The sequence below is a fragment of the Leptosomus discolor genome, chromosome 20 (assembly GCF_034619465.1).
Source record: "Leptosomus discolor isolate bLepDis1 chromosome 20, bLepDis1.hap2, whole genome shotgun sequence".
NCBI lineage: Eukaryota > Metazoa > Chordata > Aves > Leptosomiformes > Leptosomidae > Leptosomus > Leptosomus discolor.
The window spans coordinates 3,917,318-3,930,221 of NC_141410.1; the positions used below are offsets into that span (position 1 = coordinate 3,917,318).

Below are 12,904 nucleotides of genomic sequence, written 5' to 3' on the forward strand. Positions count from 1 at the left end.
CGGGACGGCGGCAGCGGCACCCGGCAGCTCTCCCTTGCTCTGGAGATCAGCAGTGTTGATTCTCCAGGTTGCAGCCGCTCTGTATCCGCCTGTTTTCCACTCAGACACGAGATCGCTGAAGCCCTCTCCGGTTTGACAAGCTTGTGGTGCATCTCTTTTGCAGAGAGCATCCGTACATCTCCCAGCTGTCTCGTTGGAAGAGGTCAACTCTTCTTTGACTTGTAAAATTCCGATATTTTTTCTTTTCCCTGCATTGTAGAATGAAACTCCGCTCATTTACACCTGTACAACATCCAATAACAGGGAAAGCTTCCTGAAACACCAGGGCTAGCCTCTGCCCTGGGCTGTTTTCGTGTTGTTGACTCATTTGGGAACCGTCTTGGTGTCTGAGGCTGGGGTTGACCTTCAGGTTACAGCAGTAGGAGGGTGACTTTTCTCACTCTTGTGCCATCCCAGACCTTTCCGGGCAAAGTACTGATCTGTTTCTCCGTGCTGGGATGACTCTAGCTAACGCTTTCTGTTCCAAAATAACCCAATTTAAACCCAGCACCTTTCACCCTGTGGTGTCCTCGATGGAGAAGCCCAGCCCAGCCGTCAGGCAGAAATGTTTCTAGCAGTCTAGTTTGCGATGCCAGGCTTGGGAGAACAACATTGCGCTCCGCCAGGGAAATATTTAGGCTGGAAACCTGCTGGTGTGGATTAATGAATTGCACGCAGCCACAGAACGAGCCAGGAAAACTTTGGGAACAAAGAGTAACCAAATGTGACCCTCTTCTGGCACTCTCGTCTTTAAGGAGACCTTGGGTATAGCTCTGGCCACGCTACACGTGTCCCCTGGCACAAGAATTGTTTCCTGCACGACTTTATTCCCCTTTTTCCCCCGTAGCCATACACCTGAGAGCAGCAGCAAGCTGTGCTTTGTCCCTGGAGAAAGGCTCAGGCGCCCTGCGGCCATCTCCTCTGCGTCTGGCCGGGGGTTGCTTTTTGGCCGGGCTCTTACCGCCCACCACTTGGAACCCATCGCCATCGAGTTGCTTTTCTCAGCTGCAGCCTCTTAAAATAGCTGCTCTGGTTTCTTTTAAAAATAGTCTTCTGTTCTGCGTGTCATTACCTGCTAAAAATGTTTCTCCGAGTCCTGTTAGGACATCGGAGGAGGGAGGTCTGTTGGGTGCATCAGCCTTTTTGGAGAGGGTGACGGCGCTTCTGCGGCCACGTGCGCGGCCTCGCCCTTGAGCTGGCCCCGGCGCCCGCAGCCGGGCACGCGCGTCCACGTCTGTCGGGTGATGCATTTCGGATTATTTTGAAAGCCTGACTGCAGAGGGGGAGGAATCTGCCCGGTGCTGGAAGGAGGATGCTCAGAGGCATCAGCCCTGGCTGGAGAGGCTTTAGCTCCTCCGCGGAAGCAATTTGGCACCTGACACATCGGCGACGGGGTGACACAGCACCTCTGGCTGCTGGAGCAGGCGGGGCTTGTGTTTTCCCAGCGGACCGTGGCCGATTTCCTGACCAACATTCGAAGGGATCCCATCCTTGGGTAGCTGCCCTCGCAAAGGTGCTCGCTGCGCCGAAGTCGCTCTCGCTCCGAGCTGGTTAAGGAGCGATGCGGTGGCCGGGGCACGGCACCGCAGGCAGCGGGGTCGTCACGGAGCAGCGGCGGGTCGAGAGGCGAGCTCGGCGCTTTGCTACGCCGCGGGGAAACCTTCGGCACGCGCGGCGTTCTCGGCACCGAGCCCTGGAGGCCGTGTCGCCGTGCTCGTGCACGCGCCGACCCTGCTCGGGAGGTCCCTGGCCCCTACAGACCCTTTTGAACTCAGACGAGCCAAGCAAAAAGCTGCTTTAATAATTTTTTAGAGGAGCACTTCATTCCACAGGCTCGAGGGGCGACTGGTAACTCACGCAGCAAAGCCTTTAGGGTTTAACCGTGCCGCTTGGCAAAAAAGGGGGTTCGGTGCGCGCTGCCCCCCGTGAGCACCCGAGCGATCTGCCACGAGCGACTCCGGATGCGTTCGAGTTGGTATTTGTTCTCCCTCCTTCCTTGGGGAGAAGGGACTGGGTATTTGGAGGTAATTATTGCTTTTATTCCGTGCTAAAGCAATAATTTCAAGGGATATGTTGGAAAGCTAGCAATTTCCTGCCAGTGAGTGACAGATGTTTTGCCATACACGAGATGTGCTTTCAGGCTCCTACTAATTACGATGACACAAATTGGCAGTAGCTTTCTTCCCAGGCTTCCAGCTCTAATTTTGCCTTCTTTTCAGCTCAGGGTTTGTTGGGTTTGTTTTTTTTTTTTTTTCCAAAGGTGGAGTCTCCGTGTTGTCGCACTTCAGTAAAACTGATGCAGACTTGGGCGCTCGTGTTCAAGCGTGCTTTCCTAACCGTCCCCTTCTCTGTCCCTGCCCAGGTTCGTACCCCTCGCCCAAGGCTGGGGCCACGCTGGTGGTCTACAAGGACTTGCTTGTGCTTTTCGGTGGGTGGACGCGGCCGAGCCCTTACCCTCTGCACCAGCCAGAGAGGTTCTTTGATGAAATCCATACGTACTCGCCCTCCAAAAACTGGTAAGAGCACATCTGGATTCGAAGCCCCGGCTTTGATCCTGTAAAAATGTGTCTGTAGTGCAGCTGGAGGAACGCCGGAGGGTGTCTCTCCGAGCCCGCCTGGGAAGCTATGCATGGTCCTGGTTTCCTAGGTGTGTCTAACCCTGGTGTGTCTGCGATGCTTTTACTGAAACAAAACCAAACAAAACCCCAAAAAAAGGCCAAAAACACCACAAGAGCACACCAGAGACGTGGGCACGCTGCTGTCTGGCACCTCTTGGGTGGTGGAAGCTTCCATACGGCTCTCGGCTCGTAGCTAAAATATGCCAGACTCCCTGTTCCCATCCAGCCAGGTGGGAGATCTGGATGTGAATGTTCTGAGCGTGTAATCAGTTTGGCTGTGGGCCGTGAGGGCTCTGAGAAAAGCAGGAGATAAAGCCTTAGCTCCTGGAGGTGTTGCTTTTAGGGATGGTCCAAAACTCAAAGCTCCCGTGGCCCTCCAAGGAGACACGATCAGGCGGGTATCTGCACCACCGTAGTAAGCTCTGCCTGTGCAGCTTCTGGACTTTGAATGAAGAATCCAGCAGCGCCCGCAGAGATGGCAGGAATTCTTCTTTTCCCTTTAAACACCCTTTGGCTGGGTTTAGACCAGGCTTTCTCACTGGTGCTCGTGTGTGAGAAAGGAGCGAGTCCTGTATCAAAGCGGCGATGGTTCCGGCTCCTCTTTCATTGAGAACTTTTCATCATCAAAAGTGTCAATTATCCAATGCACTTTTGGGCAGCGTCATTAGAATGCTGTAATTAAACTGTGTTGGAAATAGTTCGGGGCAAACTTAATTGAAAGGGGCGATATTTCCACCTTGGCCGTGTGACTTTGTCATGCTGTAAAAATGTTTAGCACGTTAGTATTTCTAATGAGTTTCATTATTATTTGGATCTTGGGAGGTTTTCCCTGAGGTTTTCCTCTGTAACGTGTTCTGGAGGACACCGCTGGCCCCCTGGGATTTTTCTTTATGCCGTTCATCCGGCGCTTTCCTTCCCGACCCGATGGTGAACGTCTTCCTCCCTCTTTCCCTAGGTGGAACTGCATCGTGACCACCCACGGCCCCCCTCCCATGGCGGGACATTCCTCCTGTGTCATCAAAGACAAAATGATCGTCTTCGGGGGTTCGCTAGGATCTCGGCAAATGTGAGCCTGGGGGGAGGGTGTCTGACAAGTGCTCCTGCAAGCGAGGGGTGTGTGGTGGTGGTCCCGGGGTAGCTCGTAGCGGTTGGGAAGGAAATCTCCGCAGGGTTTTGGGGGTCTGCCTGCTGCCTCGGCACACCCTTCGCCTCGGCAAATCCCCTCGAGGCTCCAGCCCGTGAAAAACCCAATTCTGCCCTAAAACTCTGCCCTGAACCCGTGTTTCAAAGCCTAGAAGGCCTGGTTGTATCATCCGTGCTTCTTGTCTCACCCTTGCAGGAGCAATGACATCTGGGTGCTGGATCTCGAGCAGTGGGCTTGGTCCAAGCCCAACATCTCTGGGCCCAGCCCTCACCCGCGAGGTGGCCAGTCTCAGGTGAGCTTTCGTTCTCTAGCTCAGCACCAACACACGCTGCCAAAGATAAACCAGACAGAGCTTCATTTCCAGCTTCCAGGCAGCTCTCAGCAGGTTGCCTGAAAGCTGGTGCCCGATTTCCAAGTTATCTCTGCAGCCTTTGCCCAACGGGCCCTTGTTTTCCCCCGCCATCTGTTCCGTGAGGGCGCGCTTTTCATCTCCCTGACGCTCAGGCAGGTACTGTGCCGTGTCTTGCACATGACTCAGAACTATAATGAGCATTTCTAGAAAACAAATTGCTGTTTTAACCCAGTGATCGTTCCCTGTGGCATTTAAGATCAATGAAGTGTTATCACAGGTTGGTTTGGCTCGGGGCCCTTTTGATTGCTCTGCTCTCCTGAGTCTCTCGGTTCGAGCAACCCTGGATTGTACTCGCTCAAAGCACAGGTCTGGCAGCGCCTGTTTTGTTGCCTGCCCGGGGCAGGGAGCTCGTGGGTGTCACCTGGCTTGGTGCAGGTGTCTCGGTGGCAGCTGGCCTCCCCGCCTTCCCTCCGTGGGCCCCAGGAGGACGGTCAGTGGTTCCCAGCGTGCGGTTCACCTCAGCAGAGCAGGGCACCCAGAAGGGTCGTGACGGAACGTGCCTTTCCATCCACTGGAAAAGGAGACTAAGGGACTGGCTCACCCACCAGCAGCATCTAACAAATATTGCTGCCAGCCCTCCCAGACGATCCTTCCTCCTCCTCCCGTGTTTGAAGAGGGGTGTCGAGGCCCCTGCGCTCTGGCTCAGCTTCAGGAAGGGCAATTGCTCTCCTCCGGAAGAGGGACTGGTTTGTGAGCCGTGTGGGACAAGGCAGCGGGGTGAACCCTGCATCCCGCTTTGCCTCAGGCCCAGCAGAACCGGCTCTCCATCCCAGCTCCACTCCTCATCCCAGAGCAGACAAGATTCCGTGGGGCTGGGAAGCCGTAACCTGGCTCTTGTCTGCACTCGGAGGCCTTGCCAAAAGCGCTGGGGACGGCTTCGCGTCCTTCCCGGTCTGAAACGCTGTTCTTTGTCCCCTCCAGATCGTAATAGACAACGAAACCATTTTAATCCTCGGTGGCTGTGGTGGTCCCAATGCAGTAAGTATCCTGGGGGGAGCGTGGGCATGAACTGCACGTGTCTCGCTGTAACTGAGCCCCGAGTGCTGGACTGGGGAGAGCAGGGCCTCTGCACGTTACCCAGGTGGCATTTTATCCTGCAGATCTGGGCACCCACGCGGTAGACTCCCCAGAGAAGCTGTCTGGCTATTGCCAGAGCTGCTTTAATTAAGCAAGAAGCACCCCAGGCACTATCTGAGCAGCTCGCTGAGGTTAATTGAGCCTCGGAAGAATTAGCCCTGATTTTATACTGGGATAGGAGATGGAGACAGAGGGATTTGTCCGTGGCTGTAGTAGGGTGTAGTCACTCCTGGGCGCTCAGATCTTGATCTGGGTCACCATTCCTCTGTGCAGCAGCAAAGCACTGCTCCTGCCTCTGATGGGATGATCTCAGCAGCAACCCGGGCTCCTAAATCTCAACCCGGGCTCCTAAATCTCAACCCGGGCTCCTAAATCTCAACCCAGGCTCCTCAAGCTGTCGCTCTTTCCTTCCCAGCTGTTCAAAGACGCCTGGTTACTGCACATGCACGCAAACCCCTGGACGTGGCAGCCGCTCAAGGTGGAGAACGAAGACCACGGAGCCCCGGAGCTGTGGTGCCATCCTGCCTGCAGGGTACGGACACAGCGGGGTCTCCGCTCCCTCCTCTTTATCCCTTGATCTTTGTGGCCTGCCCAGAATGCTCCGTACCCCTCTGGTTTCCCCCCAGTACAGCTGAACAGGTCACCCCACCGTGGGTAACCCCTTGTCTCCTCTCCTCCTCTTCCAGGTGGGACAGTGCGTGGTGGTCTTCAGCCAAGCTCCCAGCGGCAGAGCCCCGCTGAGCCCCAGCTTGAACTCCCGCCCCTCTCCCATCAGCGCCACGCCGCCCGCCCTGGTCCCCGAAACGCGGGAATACCGCTCCCAGTCTCCCGTCAGGAACACGGACGAAGCTCCCTGCGTCAACGGCCGCTGGGGCACCTTGCGCCCCCGAGTGCAGCGGCAAACCCCCTCGGGATCCCGGGAAGGCAGCCTCTCCCCGGCCAGAGGGGACAGTTCCCCTGTGCTTAACGGGGGCAGTTTGTCTCCCGGAGCCACGGCGGCCGGCGGCGCCTCCTTGGACAGCCCCGTGCAGGTCGTGTCGCCCAGCACCCCCTCCGCCGCCGAGGGCTACGACCTCAAAGTGGGGCTCGCCCTGGCGCCGCGCCGGGGCTCGCTGCCCGAGCAGAAAGACCTGCGCTTGGGCTCCGTCGAGCTGAGCTGGGAGCAGAAACCGGCCGCCCTCCTCTGCCAGGCGGACGGGGCGGAGGGCAGGACGGTGGGCGCCAACGCCAGGCACCCCCCGGAGCAAACCAACGGCATCCACACGCCGCCCCACGTCGCCAGCTCCCTGCCGGGGGCCGTCTCCCCCAGCGCGCTCCGGAGGAGCTTGGAGGCCGTCAAAGCCCTCTCTTCCAAAGGCTCCTCGGCTTCGGCGGCGCTCAGCCCTCCCCTGGCTTCTTCCCCGGCGTCCCCGGGCGCCGAGACGGGCTCGGCGGCGCGCCCGGCCTCCACCCAAGGCGACGGCCATTCCTTACCTCCCATCGCCCGCCGCCTGGGCCACCACCCTCCCCAGTCCCTCAACGTGGGGAAGCCTTTATACCAGAGCATGAACTGCAAGCCCATGCAGATGTACGTGCTGGACATTAAAGACACCAAGGAGAAAGGACGAGTCAAATGGAAAGTGTTCAACAGCAGTTCGGTGGTGGGGCCGCCCGAAACCAGTTTACACACGGTGGTGCAAGGCAGAGGGGAGTTAATCATATTCGGGGGCCTCATGGACAAGAAACAAAACGTGAAATATTACCCCAAAACAAATGCCTTGTACTTTGTGCGAGCAAAAAGATAATGCGGCCCGAGCCCTTCCGCCGCCTTCACCTCCCTCCCCTCCCTCCCCACGGCTCTTCCCTCCTTCCCAGGCCCTCGCCCTGTCACGCAGGCGTTCAAACTGTGAATGAGGGAGCAAGAAAACCAGTCAACGTCCCAGCAAAACCTCCAGCGCTGCTCCGCCTGTTCCCAGTAAGACCCCAGGTTAAGCAAATCGTGTTTACAGGCGGGGAAAGACTCACGCCGCTGCGATCCAAGCCAAGGATTTGGGGGTGAGTAGGGAGGGAAATCCGCCATCCGGTGTCCTCTTGAGGTTGGGATTCGTTTTCCAGGGGTTTGAGAGGCTTCGTCTCTTCCCAAAAACTCCTCGTGGGATGGGAGTGAAAGCGGTTTTGTACAAACAAACCGGATCCCGGCAGGCGGGAGGCCGTGGACTCGTGCGCGCTGAGTCTTTCCGTGCTTGACTCCGTCAGGAAAACCACAGCAATACCCCACCAGGAACCTTCCAGCGCTGCAAACCTCTGCTCCACACAACCGCGATGCCTTTTTGGGTTTTTTTGCCTCTCTCACCCCCCTTTGGCCTGCCACTCGTTCCTCTCCTCCGTCCAGGACAGTAAGAAGGAAGAAAGGACAATTTTTTTTTCCTGTCAAAATGCCAAAAACATTGAGAATTAGCCGGGCGTTAGCGTCCTCCCCTCCCGGCCCTGCGCTGCATCCGGCTTCGGGATCAGCCCTGAGCCCTCCTGATCAGCAAGAACCCCACGCCATTGACTCTAAAACTCCCGTTATTCCCCCCAAGCTGCGAAATTTGGCTGCCCCTTCCCTTCTAGACTTGAAGGTTTTGTTTCGCTCCACAGCCCAAACCCGGTCAAGGCTGAACCAGCACCAGGGCTTGTGTTTTTTTTCCAGCCAAAAGGATGAATATTGGTAAATCTGAGAGCTTGAGCACCCTCGTCTTTGCACGTGCCTCCTTCCGCAGAGCTCCACCCAAAATCCGAAGGGACTGAACCTCCGCGTCCTTCTGGGACAACTTCCCCCCCCCCTTCCCCTTGAGACGATGGGAGGGAAAAATGAGCGGATTCAGCCAGGTTTTGGTCAACAACCTCCAGCACCCAAAAAAGGAGGGAACACTCCCCAAACCGGCAGCGCCATGACGTGGCCCCTTGTCCCCTCTTTTATTCCCCGCCCCTTCCATCCCCACGGAGCTTTTCGCCGGTCACAGCCTTAAATCCCACCCCAGCCGCGTGGGGACGGGGAGGGTTTTGCTTCGTCTGCGGCGTTTCCACCTCTGTAAATAAATCCCTCGTTCAATCCAGCCTCTCCCGCTCCACAGCCCCAAAAGTATTGGATTTGTCCGAAGGAAAAACGCAATTTTTACCCCCAAAACCTCAGGAGCACCCAGGGTGATCGATGAAATAATTCTCTGCTTTAAAGCTTTGCCGTCGGGAGGGCGGTCGGGGCTTCAGCAGCGATTCTCTCCCCCCCCCTTTGCATGTCGCTTGTCATCCACCCCCCAAAAAAAAGAGTCAAAAAAGGGATGGGCGTTGGGTTGACAGCTTTCTCCCGCGGAGTGTCCCTCGAGGGATGTTTTTTCCCAACGTTGACATGCTCTTCCAGCCTCAATCGGTCCCAAAATCCCCCTAACCGGCCCCAAGCCCACCGAGCAGCCGGGACCATCCCTCCTTCGTCCCCGGCGGCCGCGGGAAGGCACGTTCTGCGCCGTTCATGAGACGTTCATCCCAAATTTTGACACTCGCCCCCCTCCCCCGCCCTCCGTGAGCCGCTGGTGCTGTGAACGAGGTGCGTCCCCCCGCTGCGACTCAGGTGTCCCCCCCACATTGTCGCCCCGGGCTCGGCCGAGCGTAGGAATGAAAAGCGATTTTCGGTGATATTTAAAATCTTGTGTACATTTTTTTGGGGGGGGGGGGGGGGGGGTGTTAATGGGTTCCCCCCGCCCCGTTCTGATGAATTTTTAGCAGTTTAACAAATAAAAGGAAAAGAAACGGATGGTTGGTCCTTTTGGGGAGGGGGTCAGGGAGGGTGGAAATGCCATGGAGGGAAACCCTGCCCTGCTGCTGCGCTCCCCGCAAGTTTGGGGGTGAAAGGGGGGGGGGTGGGTAAAAAAAAAAAAAAAAAAAGGGCACTATTTCTACCAGGGGATGTTAGAGCAATAGATAGAGGTGGAAAAAAGGGGGGGCACAAAGTTGGGAGGAAGGGGAGGGTTCAGAAAAAGGGGGGGGGGAATGCTGGAAATTGGGGACCCCCAAAGCCTGTTGGGGCTGGAAACTGGAGACCCCAAGTCCTGCCAGGGCTGGCAATTGGGGATGGGGACCCCAAATCCTGCTGAGGCTGGAAATTGGGAACCCCAAATCCTGACAGGCCTTGAAATTGGGGACCCAAATCCTGCTGGGGCTGGGAACTGGGGGTGGGGACCCCAAATCCTGCTGGGGGTGGGGACCCCAAATCCTGCTGGGGCTGGGAACTAGGGGTGGGGACCCCAAATCCTGCTGGGGGTGGGCACCCCAAATCCTGCTGGGGCTCGGAACTAGGGGTGGGGACCCCAAATCCTGCTGGGGGTGGGAACTGGGGGTGGGGACCCCAAATCCTGCTGGGGCTCGGAACTAGGGGTGGGGACCCCAAATCCTGCTGGGGGTGGGAACTAGGGGTGGGGACCCCAAATCCTGCTGGGGCTGGAAACTGGGGATGGGGACCCCAAAGCCTGCCAGCACTGCAAATTAGGGGGCTGAAAATGGGATGCTCCCCCCCCCCCATCGCCTATAGGGCTGTGACCCCCCCATTCCCTGCCGGGCCGGGGTCTCCCGCCACCCTCCGCGGGGTCTGCCCTTCCCCACCTCCCGCGCATGCGCGGCGGCCCGGGAGGGCGGGGCGGAGGTAAGGCCACGCCCTCCCCGCGCTGACATCATCCCGAGGCGGAAGCGGCCTCAGGTGAGGCGATGGGGCCGCGCCTTAAAGGGGCCGCGGGGGGGGGGGGGGGGGGGGGGGCAGCCCATAGCGAGGGTCAAGGACCCCATGGGAGGGTGCTGGGACCCCAGAAGGGGTGGAGGGACCCCGAGGAGGGGGGGGGGCAAGGACCCTACGGAGGGGTGGAGGGTCCCTATGGGGGCAAGGAGACCCTGGGAGAGGGGGACAGGGACCCCATGGAGGTGTTCAGGGACCCCATGGGGGGATCAGGGACCCCATGGGAGGGTGCAGGGACCCCAGAGGGGGTGCAGAAACGCCGGGAGGGGGGTAAGGACCCCATGGGGGGGGGTTCAAGGACCCTATGGGAGGGTGCAGGGACCCCATAGGGGTGTTCAGGGATCCCAGGGGGGGTGCAGGGACCCTATGGGGGGGTTCAAGGACGCTATGGAGGGATGCAGGGACACTGTGGGGGCAGAGAGACCCTGGAGGGGGGGTCAGGGACCCCGTGGGAGGATGCTGGGACCCCATAGGGGGGCACAGGGACGGGACAGGGGGCAGAGACCCCATGGGGGGAGAGCGGACCCCTGGGGGGGTGCGTGATCCCTGGGGGGGGGGGGGGGGGGGGGGGCGGGTGTCAGAAGGGGACACCCTGCTCCCCCCAAGCTGCGGGGTGCAATGACCCCATGGGGGAAAGGGGTGGGGGGGTCCTTCCCTGTACCCCCAGGTTTTGGCGGGGGGGGGGAGTGGGGGGGCGGCACATGGCGGCACAGGGGGGCTCGGTGCTGGAGCCGGGCTGGCTCCTCTCCCCCGCCGGCCGCCCCTACCTGGACTCCATCCTCCAGAAGAACCAGCGGAGACTGTTCGGTGAGCCCCCCCACCCCCCCCCACACCCTTCAAAATGGGGTGTCAGCACCCCAAAAACCTCACCTCACACCCCCCACCCCCCACCCCCCCCCCTTAGGTCTGCTGGAGCGCCCGGTGCTGCCCCCCACCTTGGCAGCCCCCACCGTCACCTACAAACTCTTCCTCTCCGGCAAGAGCGGCGTCGGCAAGACGGCCTTGGTGGCCACGCTGGGGGGGACCCCCGTGTCCCCCGTCCACCACGAGACCCTGGGTACGTCTTGGGGGGGTGGGGACACACACAGCACCCCCAGTGTCCCTTGGGGGTGACCGTCCCTCTGTGTGTGTGTCCCCTTCCAGGCATAGAGGTCACCACCGTCTACTGGCCGGCCAAGCTGCGGGCCACCGGCCGCCCCGTCCTCTTCCAGCTCCATTTTTGGGATTGCGGGGAAGGCGCCCTGAAAAAATTCGAGCATCTCCTGCCCGTGAGTCACGAGGGGGACATAAATCGGGGGGGGAGGGACATGACACACCCCCAGAACTGTCACAGCCCCCCCTTATCATGGTGGTCACCCCCTCGCCAGGCTTGTAAGGAGGACGCGGACGCCATCCTCTTCCTCTTCTCCTTCACCGACCGCTCGTCCTTTGAGGAGCTGCCGGCCCAGATGAACCGGGTGGTCGCCCCCGACGAGGAAAACCTCCTCAGGGTGGTCGTCGGCACCAAGTATCCTTCGCGGGGGCGCTGCGTGTGTCCCCCCCAAGCGGGTTTGCACCCCTGTGTTTTGCACCGCTCGGCATCTCAGCAGGCTGAGAACGTGCACACTTCGTTACACCGATGGGTTCCCAGCTCCCACTTATTTTTATGGAGTTTGGGGGAGACTTTTCACGGTGCTGGTGTCTCCCTTGACCGTGTGTGTCCCCCCACAAGCGGGTTTGCACCCCCATATTGCTCACCGCTCGGTACCTTGGTAGGCTGAGAACGCGCACACTTCGTTACACCGATGCCTTGCCAGACCCAATTTATTTTTATGAGGTTTTGGGGGTTTTTTTCAGGGTGTCGGTGTCTCCCTTGACCCTCTGCCCCAGATTCGACCTGTCCCCGCAGGCGGACGTGACAGAGGGGGACGTGACGGCCTTCGAGGGGACGTGGGGGCTGCCGGTGCTGCGGGCGGGCAGCGGGCCGGGGGCTGGCGGGGGGCGCAAGGGGCTGGCCCGGGTCGCCCCCCTCCTCGACGCCCTGATCGAGAGGCTTTGGCGTCGGGACCAAATCGCCGCCGGCGTCGCCCCGGGGGACGAGGGGTCCCCCCCCACCTGAGCCCCCTTTTGCAGGGTGGGTTTGGGGGGCGATGGGACGCGGACCCTCACCGCGGCCTCTGGCCTCCCCCCCCCCCCCCCGCCATTAAACAGCGCTGCCCGTCCCCACCTGTGATGGGTGCCCTGACTCATTTGGGGTGCTGGGGGATTTGGGGGTGCGATGGGATCGTGGAGAGGGGGGTGCTGAGGGATTTGGGGTGCTGAGATTGATGGGGAGGGGGGTGCTGGGGGATTTGGGGTGCTGGGAGGTGATGGGATGGGGTACTTGGGTTTTGGGGTGCTGGGGATTTGAGGTGCTGGGGATGAAGGTAGTGAGGAATTTGGGGTGCTAGGGGGTTTGGTGTGATGGGGGTAATGGGATTGGGGTGCTGTGGGATTTGGGGTGCTGAGGTTGATGGGGATGGAGGTGCTGGGGCTGATGGGATGGGGGTACTGGGGGATTTGGGGTGCTGGGGATTCGGGGTGCTGGGAGGTGATGGGATGGGGTACTGGCGTTTTGGGGTGCTGGGGATTTGGAGTGCTGCAGATCCTGCGGGATTTGGGATGCGGGGGGTGCTGGGGATGAGGGTACTGAGGAATTTGGGGTGCTGGGTGGTTTGATGTGATGGGGGTAATGGGATTGAGGTGCTGTGGGATTTGAGGTGCTGGGGGGGGGTGGGATGGGGATACCGGGGGATTTGGGGTGCCGCAGATCCCGTGGGATTGGGGGGGATGGGCGTACTGGGTTTGGGGGGCTGGGGGATCTGGGGGGCGACGGGGCTGGGGGTGCTGCGGGT

The 12,904-nt window shown here is 59.6% G+C and overlaps 2 protein-coding genes across 2 annotated transcripts in view; both read left to right on the forward strand.

Annotated features, from left to right (window-relative positions):
- The window catches only part of FBXO42 (F-box protein 42), a 37,871-nt gene extending 29,036 nt beyond the window's left edge, over positions 1-8,835 (forward strand). Inside the window, exons 5-10 of the mRNA XM_086475971.1 lie at positions 2,402-2,555; positions 3,613-3,723; positions 3,997-4,093; positions 5,135-5,191; positions 5,706-5,822; positions 5,977-8,835. Of these exons, the coding sequence (XP_086332097.1) occupies positions 2,402-2,555; positions 3,613-3,723; positions 3,997-4,093; positions 5,135-5,191; positions 5,706-5,822; positions 5,977-7,074 (1,634 nt within the window). The 3' untranslated portion in view covers positions 7,075-8,835. The remainder of the gene's footprint in view (positions 1-2,401; positions 2,556-3,612; positions 3,724-3,996; positions 4,094-5,134; positions 5,192-5,705; positions 5,823-5,976) is intronic.
- Positions 8,836-10,732: 1,897 nt separating this feature from the next.
- On the forward strand, positions 10,733-12,129 carry CPLANE2 (ciliogenesis and planar polarity effector complex subunit 2). Its single transcript, XM_086475973.1, has 5 exons — positions 10,733-10,838; positions 10,936-11,088; positions 11,175-11,299; positions 11,399-11,538; positions 11,901-12,129. The coding sequence occupies exons 1-5, from the start codon at positions 10,733-10,735 to the stop codon at positions 12,127-12,129; spliced, it is 753 nt and encodes a 250-aa protein (XP_086332099.1).
- Positions 12,130-12,904: the final 775 nt, after the last annotated feature.